The sequence below is a fragment of the Colossoma macropomum genome, unplaced genomic scaffold (genome assembly GCF_904425465.1).
Source record: "Colossoma macropomum unplaced genomic scaffold, Colossoma_macropomum, whole genome shotgun sequence".
In the NCBI taxonomy this organism is placed as follows: Eukaryota; Metazoa; Chordata; class Actinopteri; order Characiformes; family Serrasalmidae; genus Colossoma; species Colossoma macropomum.
In genome coordinates, this window is record NW_023494794.1 from 25,745,846 (window position 1) to 25,767,862 (window position 22,017).

General features: G+C 39.9%; 1 protein-coding gene across 5 annotated transcripts in view; it reads right to left on the bottom strand.

Moving 5' to 3' along the window:
- Positions 1-22,017, bottom strand: part of rgs3a (regulator of G protein signaling 3a) — a 274,848-nt gene that overhangs the window by 21,721 nt on the left and 231,110 nt on the right. For all 5 annotated transcript variants that reach the window (XM_036580676.1, XM_036580677.1, XM_036580678.1 and 2 more), the window contains one exon: positions 8,960-9,030. In XM_036580676.1, coding sequence (XP_036436569.1) covers positions 8,960-9,030 — 71 coding nt within the window. The remainder of the gene's footprint in view (positions 1-8,959; positions 9,031-22,017) is intronic.

Sequence of the window (22,017 nt, forward strand, 5' to 3'; positions counted from 1 at the left end):
ATTCAGTGTAGTCTTGTACACTGAGCTTTTACATGTTTGAAAAAATATGATGCACTTACGCACCTCAGTTACTTACGTACACAAAACCGACTCAGGTTTGAATGATGGCAGCACTGTGACACTTCACAAATAGATTCATAAATACTGTATGTCGTACTGGTATTCTATTTACATGCAGGTTTAAAGTGTCAAGAATATGGGTGTTTTTACGGCTCACCACACTCAAGTCAAATCTCTTTCTCTCTTTTGAGTCTGCAGCTATTTTGGAGAAATGGGTCATGAAGGTATGCGAGATTTACAGCGCTAATTCCACGGCAAAGCTTCAGAAGACAGGGCTATCTGAGGTAGTGATGTTACGAAACACTTTTGTGATGGTAAACTAGGCCTACATGTTTCTTCAATCTGCAGAGGCTAAACTTTCAGCAGTGGTTGCTAAGCTGGAGGCAAAGCTCTGTTGATAAATATTATTGGACAGTAAATTTAGCATGAGAGTGAGTCATAATAAGACAGCAAACAGTAGTTTAACCCTTAGAGATGTGGTTTTGCTATATTATTCGAATGCAATGACACCATTATGTATTACATAGTTGATTACACTTGATTTACATTCTGTATCAGCAGGTTCACGTCTGCACTTCTGACAATTTTCTGTTCGTTTCAACTGAAAGAAATGTCAAAAACATAAAGGCTGGATTTAAATCATAATAAATTATCTCCTCCTCTTTTTTTGTATAATACTGGGCTCTCCTGGACTTCAACAGAGGTTTTAGTGTCCATGACTCCCAAATAATTCATCATCTGGTTTATTCCACTGCTGCAGTTGGTGGAAAAGGCTGAAAACTGACCCTTGACGGCACATTCTGCTGACCGCTGTGCTACAATGCCCTTACTGGCCATTAAAAACAAAGGAATATCTGGGCTGCCATCAACTTCCTACCACCAGCATGTAAACGCAGCATGAGGGTTGAAGCCCCAGGAGCACCTCTAGTCTTTTTCCAATGACCATTAACACTCCAGTGTTGATTGTTAGCTCTACAATGTTTGGGAAATGAACCAGTCTGAGTGGAGGAGAACATTCTAGAGACTTCCCAGCAGTCATGACACACAGACCCAACATTGTGTTCACTGGTGTTTTGTGAAGGACATTGGGTCAGCGTGCTCTTGGTTTAAAAATACATGGTATAGTTTAGACTCAAATATACACCGTTCAGGCATAACATTATGACCACCTCCTTGTTTCTACTCTCATTGTCCATTTTATCAGCTCCACTTACTGTATAGGTGCACTTTGTAGTTCTACAGTTACAGACTGTAGTCCATCTGTTTCTCTGATACTTTGTTAGCCCCCTTTTACCCTGGTCTTCAGTGGTCAGGACCCCCATTGACCCTCACAGAGCAGGTACTATTTGGGTGGTGGATCATTCTCAGCACTGCAGTAACACTGATGTGATGGTGGTATGTTAGTGTGTGTTGTGCTGGTACGAGTGGATCACTGTGTCCACTCACTGTCCACTCTATTAAACTCTCCTACCTTGTCAGTCCACCTTGTAGATGTAAAGTCAGAGACGATAGCTCATCTGCTGCTGCACAGTTTGTGTTTGTCATCTTCAAGTCCTTCATCACTGGTCACAGGACGCTGCCCACAGGACGCTGCCCACAGGACGCTGTTGGCTGGATATTTTCGGTTGGTGGACTATTCTCAGTCCAGCAGTGACACTGAGGTGTTTAAAAACTCCAGCAGCACTGCTGTGTCTGATCCACTCAGACCAGCGCAACACACACTAACACACCACCACCACGTCAGTGTTACTGCAGTGCTGAGAATGATCCACCACCCAAATAGTACCTGCTCTGTGAGGGTCAATGGGGGTCCTGACCACTGAAGACCAGGGTAAAAGGGGGCTAACAAAGTATCAGAGAAACAGATGGACTACAGTCTGTAACTGTAGAACTACAAAGTGCACCCAGAGAACAAAGAGTAAAATATAAACTTGAATGTTATATTAAACATACAGTAAAGCTTGAACGAAAAAGATGTAAAAATGCTAAAATAGGGCTATCTAAGAACTTTGTGGGCGTGGCTAATGGGCAGCTTGATTGACAGCTCTCTGTCCAACACCCCTAGCCGGCTCCCCCACTCATACTAATCTAAAATCATTATCCAGCGTTTATGTCTCGGTAACTGGATGAAAGAAGTCACAGATGAACAGATGTGAAGATGGACGGACAAACAAACAAACAAACAAATGAATGGAGCAACACACAAAGGAATGGACGAACAGACATGCAGATGGACGGATGAAGCAATGCCTGAAAGAAGGAATGTGCGAACGGGTGAAGGCGGCTACAGACAGGTGGTCCAGCTGGCCAACTTTTGGTTATGCTGGGTTAGCGTTAGCTCACTAAGTTTCTCTGACTCTGAAACTGTTGTGGACGGGGCAAGAGACGTTAGCCTTGTGATTGGTCAGAGGAATGCCTATAGGAGTGTTACTAAGATTAGGACCACCCAGTTTACATTGAGAGGAGAGAAATACGGTGAAATATATGGGTCATTTATTGGTCATTGGAACATTATTCAAAGGGTAAATACCTGCAAGAACAAGATTGACCTAATTAGAAAGAAAACAACAGGTTTAGGTTCCCTGTGTCTTCAAGCATACAGATTTAGCAAGTTATTTATAGCAAAAATGTGTTCTTTCATTAAGTGAGGGGGTGGGGTTAGGGTAACTTTCTAGGCCAAATTAAATGACCTCACTTCAGGCAGCTCAGAGCAATAGGGCTGATGTATGAGCAATAGGGCTGATGTATGTGGAGTTTGCCTGAAAGTGCTGAACAAACAACTGAACCAGAAACATTCAGTCAGGCAAACTGAGTGAAACGGCTTTCTAAAAGACCTGCAAACCATCACATCAATGCTGGACCAGCTGGGGATGAACACGTTGGGACACGCTGCAATTCCATGACTCACACAAGCTACAAACTCAAGTCATTACATGACTTGTGCGGTGATAACAGCTCTGTCAGAGGCTGAGTAAGTGAAAGCATATTAATCAATCATGATAATGTGATTAAATCAGGAAAATATTTGTAAAAATGTCCCACTGTCCCACCCAACATATTACTCATAAGCTCTCCGACCCAAAACAACGTCACTGCTGTCCTCAGGCATCGGAGCTATCAGTACGACATACTGAGGTGGATCTGATCGAGTGATTTCAGTACAAGTATTATAGGCAAATAACAGGCGTTATAACCATGATACTATTCTGTACAGGGCGGCACTGTGGCGCAGTGGGTAGCTCTGTCGCCTCACGGCGAGAATGGCCTGGGTTTGATTCCCGGCCGGGCGACCAGGGTCATTTCTGTGTGGAGTTTGTCTGCTCTCCCCGTGTCTGTGTGGGTTTCCTCCCACAGTCCAAAAACATGCAGTCAGGCTGATTGGACATGCTAAGTTGCCTAGGTGTGACTGTGTATGTCTGTCTGTCTGCCCTGCGATGGACTGGTGACCTGTCCAGCATGTATCCTGCCTTCTGCCCAATGACAGCTGGAATAGGCTCCAGCACCCCACCGCGACCCAGAAGGATAAGCGGTTTAGATAATGTATGTATGCCGTACAATAAACATGTACATGTTTCCCTGCTGTTAGTAACACACTGAATTTGGCATCATGTATTTGGTATCACACCTGTCCAGGATGCATCCTTCCTTCCACCCAGTGACTTCTGGGACAGAAGGATAACCGGCTTAGAAGGTGGGTGTGTATTTGGTATCATTTTCAGAAAATCTAAAATAAAAGTCCAATCAAAACAAGCGAAATCAAGATTGTAAGGTGCTCTTTTAGCATAGAGTACCATCTGGGTTGGGTTCACTAACTTAATATATACTAATTTAACCATCTGTTAATTGTAATTGAAATCTATCAATATTTTGATACTATGATATATATGGAAAATCCTTTTTTTCCATTTTTCTCACAAATGTATCATTATGTGGAGCACCGGTTGCAAAGTAACGGCTTGCTTTAAGCCTTTCTTTTTTTGCCAGTGTCAAATCAGGCAAGTATGAGTGGTTCTGATGTGATGTGGTTTGAGAGACAACATATAATTTGGTGAAACTATACATGAGCTTGTTAACTAGTTTGTTTTTCTGCAACTGTGAGCAACATGAAACGTTATGTTGACTGAGTGTTTTTAAGAAAGAAAGTGGTTACCAAACCTCATTGTCTTGTTCATTATTGGCTCACACTTCAGTGGTTTGCTCATTTGCCAAGTTCGGGTCTAGATAAATTCAGTGCAATGTAAAATGAACCACTACTGGAAGTTAATCACTCTCTCAAGTCCCCATGTTCTTTCCCATTTAAGTGAAATTGTTTTTTCTGCTAGGCGAATTTTACACGTTTGGTGGGACCGCTGCGTTACTCTGCAGCTAACCACTACTGCGTTTTAGTTTAGTGTACACAGAAAATGAAGACATTAGATAACTACTGTGTCATGATTTTTGATCTAAAGCCTGTTTGGTCAGATAACTAAGAAGAGTAAGCTCAACTAACAATTAAATAAACCGGAATTAGCCAGAAATAAACAATACATGTCGGCAAAGAAGCTGGGCGATGAAATGCTTTACAGAACAAAACCACACGCAGTTGTTGGAAGAAAACCTCATATCTCCAAAATTATAACTTTACAGGAGATGGAAAAAACCTACTTTACTTTTAATGTAAGTCAATGGAACCAGACATTTTTCCCAAGTCATTTTGGGCCGTTTCTTTTGGTCCATTCATTATGAAATTTACACACAATGTAAAGACCCACAGGCATTTTCAGATTATGCAAAAAACTGAAAAACGACAAAAAAAAGGAGATAGAAGGTTTTCTTCTGAAAGCGACATTCTGGTTAATCTGGTAAATATTGAAAAAGCTAAGCTGAACCTTACAGGACAGTTTAATGCTTTATCCATACAAAAAAGGCTACTACAAGGCCACATCACAGCTATGATATTATTCATAACACACTCCCTCTCGCGTTCTACTGATTAATTATCAATACTGCCCAGCACTAGGCAGACCTATACAGGACCTGTTATATGCCCGTATATGGTAAAGTAGCTGCATAGGAGAAGGATAAGATATTCCTGACATCTGTAAAAGCTCTGCTTTTCAAAATTTCAAAATCATGAATGCTCACACAGCGTAAAGAGCCTCTGGCTTTCTTATGACAGTGCTGTTATGAAAACACCTGTGGCGTCACATTCCTCCTCTCTTCCTTGTTACCTGTTGAATGAACAGGGCTCAGTTTCACACTTGGCTTCCGTGGAGAAGCGCATACAATTCCACATGTTCCATAATGACTCTGTAATTATTTATGCCAGCCTGACAGTCATGCCCTGTACAGTCAGCCAGGGATTTAGCCCATATTAAAGTGAACTGAGTGAAAAAAGACCAATTGAAAGGAAAAGCTCCGTTCCACTAAAGGGCACATAAGGCAGTTGTGGTGCAGCCTGGTGATGAGTACTCAGGACTGCAGGGCAGATGCTCCAGATACACACACACTAAAACTCACTCACACACCTGCATGCTCCCAGTGACAGCTGAAACAACGCAGTGCTCACAGCTGCTGTGAGACAGCGAGTTTGAGTGTATGGTAATACAGCACTCGCGTGACAGCATTGTCTCAATCACAATGAAATACATGTGACCCATTTGGGCCTCATCCAGGTGCAACATCCTCTGACGTTCCTGCTAACTCGTTCTTCCATACAAGTCGCTACCTCCCTTCGGCTAAAGGATATTCTTCCCATTACGAGTGTAAATCTCTGACATCATATTGATTCAATTATGATTCTTTAGGAAATGACTCAGTGATTCAGTGATTCAAATAGTCAGTTTCACCACAATTTGTTTTGAGTCTTTTTAAAAATATGCTGAATACATAATTATACCACAGTTATTTCCGGCCTTGTAATGTGATTGGCTGACAGGCATTCTATGACTGCCAATATCTCTTGATAACAGCACTCTGAACGAATCTCTTTAAGTATCAGTCCAACTTATTTGCCAGCCATTAAAAAAGTAACAGCCATAACTTTATTATAAGTAACAAAAGTGGCAAAAAAAACTATGACAGCAAGCAATGCAGGCAACTGGCAACGTTTACACCTGACGCGAATGGCAGAGCTCGGTTTTTGACGGACATCCCAGCACCCCATCAGCGCTATATGGGACTTAAACTTGGAGTTTTATTGTTACAATTGTCTCAAAATCTAAGAATTGGTTTAATCATGATAATCCACTCAAGGTTGTGCTATTCTGTGAGAAGCTGTGCTGATCTACTCAGCCTTAGTGCTAATTTCTCAGGGTATAGTGATGCCTCTCCAGTAACAGCCACAGCAACGTAGCAGGTTTGTCACAAGTAACAAGCAGACTGAAAAAAATATAATTAATAACATCTTGTCTAACAGCAAGCAGCGCAAGAGAACAACACCAGTATTGTAATCAACAAAGCTATCTGAGTGGCAGAGCTCCACTTTTGAAGTTTTGAAGATTTGATGCTTCTCAATGACAATATATACACATTTATAAAATGTAGAGCCTGAGACTAACTCTACTTGGATTAGGATTTTGGAGGAATGTAACATGTATTAAGGTTACGAATGCAGTAAAATTTACAAAATGATGACATTTTATCCCAGTAGGCATCAGCTAAGCATCAGCTGAACGTTCTGTCCTTCTCTAAAATATGAAAATACGATAACAAATATCGGTTTGAAACATAGGTCAAATCTAATCATCTAAATATGGGTCAAATCTAATTGTTTAAACATTGTTGAAAAAATGTTAAATGCTAAAGCCTGAGTAGACTGATAAATCAATGTGATGATCAGTTATTAATCTCAGTGTTACTGAGCTCTGCTAAAGCCTGAGTAGACTGATAAATCAATGTGATGATCAGTTATTAATCTCAGTGTTACTGAGCTCTACTAAAGCCTGAGTAGACTGATAAATCAATGTGATGATCAGTTATTAATCTCAGTGTTACTGAGCTCTACTAAAGCCTGAGTAGACTGATAAATCAATATGATGATCCGTTATTAATCTCAGTGTTACTGAGCTCTGCTAAAGCCTGAGTAGACTGATAAATCAATATGATGATCCGTTATTAATCTCAGTGTTACTGACCTCTTTTGAGGGATGATCAAACTTGTAATCTCAGTAGTGGACTTGTTCGTGAGTAATAAATTTCGCATCAGTGTTGTGGGATTATGGGAGATGCAGTGGACTGAAGCAGGTGGTCAGAGATAAAAAAATAAAATAATGTTTACATTTTCAAAACTGAATTTTTAGAAATTTAAATGACCCAAATTTTTCTTGAAATTGTAACATATTAACAGAATAATTACAATTAACAATAAGAGACAGTCCGAATTAAGTAAAAAAAAAGATTTTCCCGTCTGCCTTACCAAGACGTATCCCAAATGTATTCTTAAGGTCTTTTTAATGCTTTTTAATGTATTGTAATGGAATACATTACTAAATATATTTAGGAGAATGTATTCAGTCTTCAACCTCCACTACTTTTTCAAAGCATTCTACCCAACCCTGGTGACAACACACTCTGAAACTGAGAAATCAGGAAGCTTAACAAGTCTAGGCAGCCATTTTCAATCCATTGTTTTGGAAGGCGTTAATGCGTGACCTTTGGTGAGCGTGGCAGTGAATCAACAAATGACGAAGCATCCTTAACATCAAGCTGAACCCCCTCCGGCTCTTCACACCTCTAAGAGAGAGGGGGAGATCAGCTATCTCTGATCGGCTTAAGTCCTTACACTGATAAGGCCTTGCTTCCAGCAATGCCCAGTACTGGTTAGTGAGAACATCCACACTCACTGATCACAGCTATAACACCTTTTGCAGATCATTCACAAGGAAACGCCTCTGAGAAAAAGAGTCTGAGCCAGCATATTTCTCAACTGAAATCATATATGTAAATATATCTAGCACCGATAGGACGAATCCTGATAGGGGGAACATTTAGAAGGAAACATTCTAATACATTTTGTTCTACCAGTGTGAGGGGATCTATCGTCCCCTAAATCTAAACTCGTCAGAGCTGGTCAAAATCCCTAAGTATTAGCCTAATCTCCAACCATAGCCACAGCTTAGCTTGGTACGTGTACAAAAACCCCATGGCTCACTATGTACATGGTGATAACTAAGAACTATTCGCTTAAAGACCTAAGATCAGCCTTCCAGGTCACTTCTATTATCTTATTATTACTAAAAACAAACCCGTAAACGATATATAAAGATCAGTGCTTTGACGTCCAGGTGTTAGCATGAGTTAGCAAGATGCTTCCCCAAGATCTGTCAAGCCATGAGACAAGCTAGCACTTTATTCCATGTTTTTCTCAAGAAAACACTTTGCTGTCCCACTTTGGTGAACATGTAAGCCATTTAGGATAAGAACAGACACTCAAATTTCATCTAAGTATTTAGCTTACAGTGGTTTGTGGAACCAAAATGGAGCTATCAAGCTCCTGTATGGCCTGATGTCTACAGGGCAAGTCAGATAACTGCAGAACTCAATCAATCAAATATGAAAGTTATTCATAGAATGCAGCAACATAAGATACTGTAAATACTAGAACCAAAACCGTCTCATCACACACTCTCTAAAATAAAGCATTCTCTGAGGTGATGCCATTGAAGAACCTCTTTTGATTCCCTGAAGAACCTTCTAGTGCATAACCTCCACATGCTGTAAAAGTTTTGTAGCAGTTATTAGTTTTTCCTTTAATTGTAAGTCAAGAATGATTTTGGAACCTCTATTTTGAAGAGTGTTGCTTCTACATTGATTAGCAGAATGAATGGTGAACAGCCAGCTCTGTCATCTTCTTACTAGCCTAGCAAGACAATTATACTATAAGAGCGAGGCTGAAGAAAGGAAGTGGAAATCAACTTACAGGTTCTTGGACTTCTTCTTCTTGGTGCCGTCAGGGCCTACGTCACAGCTGCATTCGGAACCAGCGCTGAGCTGCGGGGAGAGGAAGAGGAGAACAGTGGGCATCATCCATCCAGGCCAGCTTTAGAGAAGGAGAACAAGCAGGCTAGAACCAGAGAACCGTCTGCAGTCTACAAGTCCGAACTCTAGCCTGCTTAATCCTTAAGAGCCAACAATGGATACAGTCCTGGAGGGTGTTTGTGATGGAGTGTGTGTAAGTATTTGTGTGACCCCAGCCGGTCTAATCCTCAACACCCAGGCCAGAGCACAGCGCCTGTGTGTGCGTGTGTGCGTGAGAAGTGGACCCCTATGAGTGTGTGAGAGTGTGTGACCGCTGCTATTGGCCTGAAGCGTGCCCAAGATTAAAACCTCAGGCTCGGACCTTGGAGTCATGTTACCTTCCTTTGCTTGGAGGTTTCTGATTGGCTAAGGGGACCATGGATGAATGGGGAGGGGTGCAGGGGGTGTTAAGGGGGGTCAGCAGGCAGTAATCTGTCTGCCCAAAACTCATAGGCAGAAGGTCGGGGGAGGGGTGTTCCAATCGGTGTGTGTGTGAGTGGGTTTGTTTTTGTACCTTTTCAAGACAACAAGAGGGCTAATTAACATTTGTAAGGTACCTAATTAAAGAAAGTGGCCCTTTTTGTTACTGAAAGGGCAAAAATATTTCTATTTTTAGGAGTAAAAGTTAAGATTAGGTTTTAGAGATTCACGATGTTAACTTTCAGAAGAGTGTACACAGCGTAAAGGGCAGCTTGTGTTTTCAAATGATGAAAAAAACGAGCAAAATGGACGTATAAAGTTTTGTTCCAACAGCCACGGTATGTTTATGGGACATAAGGGACATCTTATTATTGCATATAAATATTTATTAATAAGGGACATTTTAATACATACCTACATATGAAACATCTGTATGTGACGTGTATGACCCCATGTCCTGGCACTATATAAAAACCAACCTGTGTGTGTTTCTGTGTTGGGGGGGAGAGAACCAAGCTGAGAAAGAATGACCCATTGTAGGATGTGCACAGACACCCTATTCTGACCTGAGGTCTGGAGAATGATATGACCTTACATGGGCCAGAGCTTTCATACTGTGGCGGACAATAAGTAGCTGTTCTTGGAATGGACAGTTACACAAATATTTGCACACTGCATGTTGATGAGGGTCTCAGTAACTTTAAGATCAGTAACTTTAAGATCTCTATTGCACAATGTTGCCTCAGGGCAACAAACCCACTTACCTCACTTTACAATAACATTACACATATTTAACGACAATGACAGGGTTGACAATAAAGGGAATGGAGTAAGTCAATGAAAAGCAGGTACTTGGTCAGACTTTCTCTTAGTGGGCACTTTTCAATCTTTTTTTTTTAACGTTCAGTATCATTTTTTGTTAAGAGAATTTGCAGAAATATGTTTGTTGCCTAGAAGCAACATTGTGCGACAGTGGAATGGATTTAGCCAGTCACAAGCCAGGTCTCACCACTACAGGGGACACGGATCTATATTTATTCCTATTATCGCACAATGTTGCCTCAAGGCAACATACACCAAAAGGACCCTGCACACATTATTATAAAAAAAAAATAATAATAATACAGGTCAGAGGAGTCAGGTCGGGTTTCACTGGACTCTTCATGCATTTATGTCACACACACAATCTCAAAAAGAAGGTCTGGCTCAATGTTCAGGTCTCAAATGCAAAATTAACATCATACTGATGAAGATATTATAACAATAGTAATTCACTCACATCCTCAGACGACACATCCTTCATCAAATTTTGATGAAGTTCTCGTTCAAAACTTTTTCCATGCACTTGTCATTGTCAAATTAATCTACAACCCCAATTCCAAAAAAGTTGGGACGCTGTGTAAATAAATGTCAATTTTGAGATGCGTTGCTGCCATCAAGTTTTAAATGAGTTCATGCTTTTCACAAAATGGTAAAATGTCTCACTTTCAACATCTGATATGTGTTCTATGTTCTATTGTGAATAAAATATGGGTCTCTGAAATTTGCAAATCATAGCGTTCTGTTTTTATTTACATTTTACACAGCATCCCAACTTTTTTGGAATTGGGGTTGTATTTGGGGAAGGGGTCCGGAGTACAACCCACATTTTAATTGTTACATGCAATTACACATTTCCAACAGAGGGGTCTCCAAATCCACAAATGTTACATAGCGCAGCTTTACGAAGGTGTTTTCTTTGCCCTGTAAAGTTATTTTGGAGATATATGGTTTTCTTTGTACAGTGACGATATGCAGACTTGCCCATGTAATCTATTCAAAAGTTTAGTTGTTTTTTTTTTTGTTTTTTTTATATTATTATAAAATAACAGATACCGAATTACAAATTCTGGAACGCAATTCCTAATTGGAAACTTTAACATAGTTAGAAAACAGTCGCAAAGTTAGCCTAGCTAGTCATAGCAGCCTTTATTAACAACTAACATTACCCATGTTCAATGAATATGTCTGAAAATGGCTGGTAAACATTTGTGACAGAAAATTACATGCATTCAAAATGGCATATTAGACAAAGCAAAGCAAACTAATCAAAGGCTTTTTGTCTTTAAGGGCTTTTCCGAGGGGACTTGAAAGTAAGGATCAAGAAGTTGCTCTTTTCCAGAAGTTCTAGCTTTAGTACCAGCTCTTCTTCTTCCTAATTTCCTTTACAAAACAAAGAGAAACTGTTCACAGACCAGCACAACAAAGCAACTTCAACTGACAACAGGTTGTGCAAAGATCTGAAAGATAATGATTGTGTTTGAGTAGATTTTGCAAGATTTGGGGCCAGAAAGTAGATAGATAGATAGATAGATAGATAGATAGATAGATAAATAGATAGATAGATAGATAGATAGATAGATAGATAGATAGATAGATAGATAGATAGATAGATAGATAGATAGAAAAGAGAGAGCGGTGTAATTAGTAGACAATGACATTACTTATAACTGAAAGTGTGCATGTACATTACAGGCAATCTTAGATCAACGGTCTAATCTGTTTAAGCTGTAGGGTCATACAACTGGTTAAGACTACCTCTACAACATGCTTTTCCCGAAAACGGGCCTGCCACCCCTCATAAACACCTCATAAAGTCACGTCACAAGTCTAGGCCACGTACAAAGTGTTCAGGAAAGTGAGCAATGCCCCCTCGTCAGTAAGCAAACAGAGATGACAGCTAGTATAAGCTCAGTGCTGAATCCACAAACATACAGCACAGTGCGTAATGTTACAGGACCGAGACGCTTAGCTTTTGAATCAGAATATGATACACAGCCCTGTTACTCACAGAAAGTGCGTGGAGAGTCACGGGAGCGCTTCAAGCTCGGGGTGACACGAGTGCAAAGTGTACTTTCAGTGTCCTTAGAGTGCAATCATGAGTGCACTTAGAGCACAATGTGAATTTTGGGATCATCTATGAAGGCGTTGGAGACATTTTTAAAGGAAATCCAGCTGGAGTTCGATTTAGGGTAAGAATAAATCCTGACTAAATAAACTGGCTCTGGACATTCACTCTTTCTTTGGGACAAGAGGGTCAATACAGATGGTCTGATAGTTCACACCACTGTTCACTCTGTTCTGACTCTGTATTCCCACAGCACGCTGCTTGCAGGCTCCTCCATTCATTTGCATTCATCTCCGGTCAGCAGCTGTCAGCGTGTAACAGCCTGTGTCCGGCTTTGACCACATTACTAGCCTAAAACAGCCAGGTCAGCCGTTTTATTATAAACCACAGCAGCGTGAGAGACGCTGCCTTTTAGAAGAACAGAAACTCGAGAACTCTACCCAAAATCCCACAGGGGGTCAATATGGTCAAACTCGCCAACAAAATAAAATGGCTAATCTTAGAATTGGAACATGAGAATCAGGGTACCGAAGAGGCCTGGGGGAAGTGTTCCACGAGTGCTGCACAGCGTGCCGGAGAGGGAAACCTCAACATATGTTTGAGGCTATCCTGAACTTTGCTCCATATCTTTCATATCCCAATATTCTCCTCATGAGCATCTCGACAAGATCAAGATGATAAAATGAAATTTTATTTCCATCTCCTTCATATAAAACACAGACTGGAATGAAATATCTACAAAAAAGAAGTTTTTTCAGGGGTTCTTTAGTGAAGGCAGGTGTTCTATTTCGAACTCAGAGTTCTTTATACAACCATTAAATGCTTAACCACTTTAAATCCCAAGCTTACTACATACTAAGGCTTATTATTCAGTAACTATAGGGGCTATTCTTAGGTTATAGAAGTGTGTAATAAAAGCCCTGGCCATTTAAAAGTTTAATTGGTTCTTTACATGGTGAAATGGTTCTTTAGATTGATGGAAAATGTGTTGTATAAGGTTATAGCTCCTTTCTGAAAATGGTTCTATATAATCAAAAAGACTTATTATATTGTTACAAGCTTGACATCGTACCAAGAGCAGAATCCTTTCTAAAAGATCTATATAGAACTATATACAACACATTCTCCATCAATTTGATGAACAATCTGACCTTGCAAAGAGCAATTTAAGCATGAAATGGTTTTACTTAGAACTAATAATTCTTTATATTTAATAATATTAAAAAAAATTAACACGTCCTCTACAGGGAGCAAACTTAAATACGGCAAACTTTCCAGCATAATTTCTATTTATTTGCTGAATTTAACATACTAGAAAAAATAAGACACACACCTCAGTGTCACTGCTGGACTGAGAATAGTCCACCAACCAAAACTATCCAATGTTCTGTGACCACTGATGAAGGACTAGAGGATGACCAACACGAACTGTGCAGCAGCAGATGAGCTATCGTCTCTGACTTTACATCTACAAGGTGGACTGACAAGGTAGGAGTGTCTAATAGAGTGGACAGTGAGTGGACACAGTGTTTAAAAACTCCAGCAGCACTGCCGTGTCTGATCCACTCATACCAGCACAACACACACTAACACACAACCACCATGTCAGTGCTACTGCAGTGCTGAGAATGATCCACCACCCAAATAGTACCTGCTCTGTGAGGGTCCATGGGGGTCCTGACCACTGAAGAACAGGGTAACAAAGTGTCAGAGAAACAGATGGACTACAGTCTGTAACTGTAGAACTACAAAGTGCACCTATATAGTAAGTGGAGCTGATAAAATGGACAATGAGGGTAGAAACAAGGAGGTGGTCTGTAGTACTCTAATTGCTGTATAGTAAGTCGAAGTTGGTTTTCCTCAATATCTTAAATTCAGCAAATGAACAGCAATTTTGCATTAAAATGTGCATGCGAGGTGTCTAAAAGCTTGTTTATACACAGTGAAACTCAAGCTTTTTTCTGTTAGGGAGTAAAGAAGTGAAGCAGTGCTGTACTGCACTTATGTAATGTCTTAACTCTGTACTGTGTACCTTTCCATCCTGGTATCAGCTGTAGGTCTCAGCACTTACTCCTGTTTCTGGCAGCATCTTAGCTCAAGGGTTTTGTGGACTCTATCCTACGTGCTAGCTAGGATACATTCTCTGAGTGGACAACACAGCACTTTTGTAAGTCACCCTGGACAAGAGCATCTACTAAAAGACATAAATCTTAATGTTATGCACAGTTTGTTACTGTTTAATAAATAACATTTTTATTGTTTGACCTTTTTGAAAACCCAGTTACTTGAATTTGTACAACTGTCGGTATGGACAGTCTACATAGAAAACATTTAAACTTAACGTTGTTTGTAAATCCATAAAAAAATCAGCTTGTCTGTAAAAAAAAAAGAAAAACTACTGTTAAATTTCTTGTACACTCAACATTTATTTTTGCCATGAAACTTTCCTCCTAAATAACTACAAATAACTATGTTCTGCAAAAAGAGCCGATGTTACAAGACCAGCATATGGGTCATTCTATGGAAACGTCCATGTTTGTGTCCCTAGTGTTTACAGATATATTACACTTGAAGAACATTCATAAATGTTAGGGTTACAATTTATGTATATTTTAACAATAAAACAATGTTATTTTGGTAACACTTTCTATGAATGTCACCTTTGTAAGAATCTATAAACACATTCATAACATGTTATAATGCATTCATAAGGCATTATAAACATGGCTATAAATATTTATAAAAATGCATTACACGTTATAGCCATGCTTATTATGCATTATGAATTGTTAACATCATACACTATAAGTATTGATCATAACAAATTATAAGAGCTCATAAGTTGTATTTGTCCGCTCTAAGTAAAGTGAAGCATACTGTACTAAAGCCTCCTCCAGTGTTCAGAGTGAGGCTTCAAGTTGAAGTATTTACTGAAGGATTTACTGAAACAGTAAAACATTCACAGTAAAGCACATTACAGGCTTCAAATGTCAGAGTTTAAACTAGAGCTGCCATCAGTGTTTTACCCAATGTGGGAAAGGTAATGTACACCACCGTTAGCTTGGTATTTGTCTTTACTTTACACTCTCCAAGCTGGGACTGACTTCTATGGCACTGATATTATAACATGTTATTAACACTACTTATAATGCATTATATTAACAATTCATAATGTATAATAAACATGGCTATAAAGTGTAATTCATTTTTATAAATGTCTAAAATCATGTTTATCATGCCATATGAATGCATTATAACATGTTATAAATGTGTTTATAGATGCTTACAAATGTGACATTCATAGAAAGTGTTACCGTTATTTTAACAGTTACACCTTCTTGAGCCTCAATTTAGCAATGTTGGTTTATAAATCAATCATATAGAATTCGAAGCAACACAGAAGAGCTCGTCCTCACAGTCATGTGTGAAGGCTGAGGCCATATTTTGACATAAAAAACCTTTTTCCACAATTTTAACTGCAATAATCTCTACATGACTATGAAATATATGATTTAAATGACATAAAGAAAACAAATGGCAAATAAATATTATAAGCTATATAATGAAAGTTCCCCAGGAGTCGAGTCACTGGTGTTACTGCGTAACAAAACTCTCTTATGAAGATCTCTCTCAAAGATCTATGAAGAAAAGCACATGGTGAGCCCACTGTGTCTTTCAGTTATCAGAGATTTTCTCATTTAGCTCATGATTTCATATGAAGCTTTTAGCTGAAGTCACTGGTGTGACCGACTTTATTATTATTGTGAAAAAAACAGAATACAAATGGATTAAATTTCATATTTTAGTGGATATTCCACGATTGACAACATGTGGTTTGATGCTCTGTAGCAGACATTCTGTAAAATGCATTTTTCATTAAAAAACTAGTGACTCCTATGGACAAATAGAAAAGTGGACATTTCTGTTGAATGACCCACATCCGCTTCTTTTAATTTAGCATAAAATTGTAGCAAAAAAAAATCATTCTGATCTTAAAAGTTGCTCAAAATGGAATAAATTTGTCAATTAAAATCGAATCTATGACTGACTGAACCACAAATAGTGCAAATTAAGGCAGACAGTGCAGTGAAATCCTTAATTACGAGTGACTACGTATCTATAGAACAGCAACCTTCCATGTTTGGTCTACTGCATATGTAAGTTGCAGGACTGAAACGTCATTTACGGGGCTCATTAGAATATGTCAGCGCTCAGAGATGCAGTTTGGTCTTGATAGCCATTCTAGCTAAACACTTGGCTGTTTGTTTACAGTGTTCTTAACCCACTGGACAGCGAGGTCATAGCAAGACTGAATTACCGTTCTCTCTCACATTCCACGCTCTCTCTCTGTACTTCTCCGTCTATCTCTCTCGATCTTTCTCACACACCCTCGAACGATAGCACAAGAGGAAGTGCATTAAGACTGAGAGTCATCCTCCAATAAAGCTCTCAGCGGCAGGCTGGGACGAGCCTCTTTAATGACGTCCAGCTGCTCGGCAGGACCATTCTGTGGTCAGCAGAAATACAACTATTTACTTGCATTTCCTCAAACAGGTCATTTACGAGCTCAGAAAAATGTAAACCCTTCATTCGCTGGGAGGTCACACTGTTACAGAGGGCTAACTTAAAACATGCGGCCAACTGAGATGACTCATCCATCTGAGACGTGGGATCGCCTGCAGATTCAGACGATCAGTGCAGAAACTGCTCTTCCTCAGTCTGGGACGTTCCCTCTCAACCTGACTGAGCTCGTGGTAACTGAACAAGCCAAACTACAGGCATCGCAGTCCTCGTCAAATGTCTGTGGACTCCTAGCTTTTCAATAAGAGCATGTTTTCTTGGTTAGTTTGCAATATCTTGTATTATTTTTCTTCAATAATGTTAAAAATATTTTAATGGAAATGTGTAGAAATTTCAACTAGGAAAGTCAACATTTATAAAAATGCTTCTGTTGTGTTTAAAGAGTAACTACACCCCACTCTTATCAGCTAAATCCAGGCCTTGCCTCAACTTTGGAAAATGCTCGAAAAATGGGAGAGGCACGCTGGGAGGGGCACTGCAGTGATCTACGGGTTTGGAGGTGAGGCAGCGAGGGAAACCGAGTGGGCTGGGCTGCCGTGTTTTTAGCGCTAACGTATGTTAGCTACCAGAAAATACGGAGAGCGTACAAATCAAACGGGACTTTTGCAACTGAGAGGTTTCACAAGGTCGATGATTTTTCTCTACTATCATCCCCATCTTCGACGAGGGAAGGTGTTTCTGATCAGGGAGGCAGCCACTGACTCAAGGCGCCAAAGAGTTAACATAGTGCCAGAAAATGATTAGCAGTGAGCGGCAGAGGCATCCGAATGGTAGAACGTTCCCTAAAACCGCGACAGCCAGCTTCTAATTATCTGTTCTGCAGGTCCATATTTAATATAACCCTTCTTAGATGCACTGAATTCCAAATGAATAAAGTGGATTTCTTTGAACTCTTTCTAAGTTTCATTCAGTTTGACATCAAGGTCACAGACTGCATCACCGGTCAGTCAGGGTTTGCTGCAGTGGCGCCAAATCCTTACGTTCTGCAAGCTGTTTAAGGCACTTATCGATGTTACATCCAATTCAGTTACCCTCAAATTCACGTTCCCCTTCATAAACCAAACCCTTGGGCGCACTCGCTGACCAGATATCAACACCAAGCAGCACTGGAACTAAGGAAAGTGTAAAAAAGTCTGAGAAAAGCTGCTGTCCACTTTGTGGAGAGGTGTGAACTGTTTTACCAGCGTGGGGTTCTCACCCCTCATTGCTCACTAGCAGCTCAACACAGAGTCCTCGTTACACTGATAGCAACGTTAAGGGGAAAATGTTTCATTTGACTGTATTAATTACAAATATCCATGCTGATTTCCATTCCAATGGTGACCGACCACAAGAGGGCCTGCAGAACGAGGCTATCCGTCCACTGCAGTGCATCCAACAATAAAGGCAGCTTCTTTTATGTAGTGGTAGAAAACATGGTAGCTCACAGAAAGCACAAACACAGGATATTTTGGGTAATTTTTTTTATGAATTAAAGGGGACAAAGACTGAATGTATCCCCAGAAAGATGTTAGGTGTGATAGGGTTAACGCTTTAAAATACCAGGCTTATTATTCAATAACTACAGGGACTTCAATGCAAACTGGCTGAGCTATTCTTGGGCCCTGGCCATTTAAGAGGTTAAAGCCTACACAAACTGTTCTGAGCTTGCCAAGATTTAATCTTAGATTTGAAAATATGAAATTATCTTGTTTTAAAATTTATTAACTAGTTTAAAGTTTTTAATTCACAGTACTTTCTTAAATTGAGCATGAACATGTCTTTTATGCCTCAAATAGTCAGGAAATCTTACAATTGAGTAATTTACTTGTAAAACAAGCTGCGTTAGATTAGAGATTAGATTCTCTTTCACTAAAAAACTTCAGTGACACAAACTCAAATTTAATTTCTTGATTTAAAAATCACACACAAGACATTCAAAATTATATATATATATATATATATATATATATATATATATATATATATATATATATATATATATATATATATATTCAAGGCAGTGGCCCAACATGCTTCACCTAGCTGAAAATGAATGTTGACAAAAATTTAATTGCAGTCCTGGTTGTGATTCCAGTAAAATTAGTTTCCTGTTTTAAGATGTTCTCTGAGATGAAGGACTAGTTTTAAATTTTGTATGGGTTTAGGCTTACCTATTACAAAAAAGTGCCAACTTTCAGTACTATATCAGTATTAATTTTCACTTAAATTAGTGATTTGTTTCTTGTTCCTTGGCCTTCTTTTTTCTGTGTGCTAAAATTAATAATGAAAAAAAAATAATTATTTGTTAATATTCAGTGTATTTCACTTATTATTGTTCTGATCTCAAGTAATTTGATCTAAAAAACAGCATTTTATATTATTTCAAACCTTAACATTAATTCATTAATGAATGAATTATTTATTTTTTGCAGTGTAAGCAAGTTTGCCTGGAAAAACAGTATCACACAAGCAAATATTAGTGACTACTTTGGGAATAAAGCCACACACTTGATCCCCTTGTTGTGATGTCAGCACTCAGCAGCACTCAAACCTTTCAGATGTTTAATCTACTTTTTGGCTTCAAAATATAAAAAAAGAGCTTCAATGTATGCAATAGAAGAGAACACTGTCAAAAACCTGCTTTTCATAACAAGAAAGAGACTTCGATGAACATGAAGCTGGGTGTTGGAGCTACATATCCCGATGAGGCATAACACTATGACCACCTCCTTGCACTGACGGTTGTGCACTGCTACTGTATATACTGTGTGTACAGTTGAATGGAAGCGTGAATATGAATATACAGTAATAGCAGCATGGCTAACCTGATTAGCTTTCACAAAAACTGATAAGCCTTCACATTTAAACAGGAGTGTCTACTGAGAGCCGGTGGTGTTTTTGCAATGCACAATTCGTATTGTTGATATGAGAGCGTGATAAATGCTTCTGATTCAGCTTCTTTCATGCATTCTGCAAAAAAACACACAAACCAACCAGCTCTCGCACAATCAGCATTGTCTGAAATTACACGGAAGACGCTCTGAAGTGCTCATTCCTCCTAACGCAGCTCCGTTTCTTCTGTGTACCACACAAACGCTCTTCAACCGGCTCCATCACGCAGCACGAACACCGTCTGTTCAGCACAACTCTGCTAAATATAGCCGCACACACACACATAGACACACACACACACACACACACACACCCACACACACACGCACACGCACACACACACACACACACACAGACACACACACACACACCCACACACACACACACACACACACACACACACACACACACACACACACACAAACTCACACACACCCACACACACACACCCACACACACACACGCACACACACACACACACACACACACACACACACCCACACACACACAAACACACACACACAGGATACTTTGGTGCAGAGAAAAAAAGGTGATAAAGAGAGAGAAAGCAGATAAAGAGTTAGAGTTTGGAGAGCTAGACAGAGAGAGAGAGAGAGAGAGAGGAGGGGAGAGAATGAGAGGAGAAAGACTGAGAGACACAGAATAAAAGGAGATAAATACAAAGGAGATAAAAAAGGAGAGACAGAGAGAATGCTAAAAAGAGAAATGAGGACGATTAAAGAGAATGAGAGAAAAATAAATGAAAGAAAAAGCCAGAAACACAAAGGAAAAAGAAAACATGTTAAAAAAGAGAGAAGCAGCGAGAGAAAGACAAGAGAGTGTGAATGAAGAGAGAGGAGAGAGAGGGCAGGAGAAAAAAAGGAGTGAGAGAGAGAAAAAGGAGAGAGGCCTAGAGCAGGAAGGGAGAGAGAAAGAGAAGGAGAAACTGGAGAAAGGAGAGAGCTTGAGAGAAAAAGAGAAAGGAGAGAGAGAAAAGGGAGCAAGAGTGAGAGAAATAAGAGAGAAAAAAGCAAGAGACAAAGGAGAAAGAAAGAGGGAAAGGAGAGGACTCGAGAGAGAAATGAGAGAGTGATAGAAACAAAGGTGGGTAAGAAAAGAGAGAAAGGAGAGAGAGCTAGAGAGAATACAGAAAAAGAGAACGGAGAGAGTTAAAGAAAGAAAGGAGAGATAAAATGGAGAGAGAGAGAGATAGGAGAGAGATATAGAAAGAAAGGAGGGTGAGATAGAGAGAAAGGAGAGGGAGAGAGAGAGAGATAGAAGAGAGATATAGAAAGAAAGGAGGGTGAGATAGAGAGAAAGGAGAGGGAGCTAGAGAGAATATAGAACAAGAGAAAGGAGAGAGAGAGGGAGAAAAAGAAGAGAGAAAACGGAGAGAGAAAGAGAGAGATAGGAGAGATAGCTATAGAAAGAAAGGAGGGTGAGAAAGAGAAAAAGGAGAGCGAGCTAGAGAGAATACAGAACAAGCGAAAAAAGAAAGAGAGAGAAAGGAGAGAGAAAATGGAGAGAGATGGGAGAAGGAGCTATAGAAAGAAAGGAGGGTGAGATAGAGAGAAAGGAGAGATAGCTAGAGAGGATACAGAACAAGAGAAAGGAGAGAGAGAGAAAAGGAGAGAGAAAATGGAGAGAGATGGGAGAGAGAGAGAGAGAGAGAGAGAGAGAGAGATAGGAGAGAGAGCTAGAGAGAATACAGAAAAAGAAAGGAGAGAGTTAGAGAGAGAAAGGAGAGAGAAAATGAAGAGAGAGAGAGAAAGAGAGATAGGAGTGAAAGTGGGTGAGAATGAGCTGATGATGAAGACTAAAAGAGAGAAAAAGGCTAATTGTAGAAACAGGCTACAAAAAACACACGTGCTGGCAGGTTCTGATGAGAGTGAGACCCCACAGCTCTGATGAGAGTGAGACCCCACAGCTCTGATGAGAGTGAGACCCCACAGCTCTGATGAGAGTGAGACCCCACAGCTCACAAAGGCCCACAAAGGCCACATGGGTCACTACATAAACATATTTTTCTGCCGCACATTTCTCTGTTCTGACTTTGCCCCACTTAGGGGCAGTTTTGGCCTCAAGGTTTGGGGCAAGAGTGAAGAATGCGTCAATGGAAAACGTTCTCCAGGGGAACCCCTCTCTCTGAGTCTTCCCTGAAGCTTCTGTCATTCAGGCAGACTGTGGAGATGGGTCAC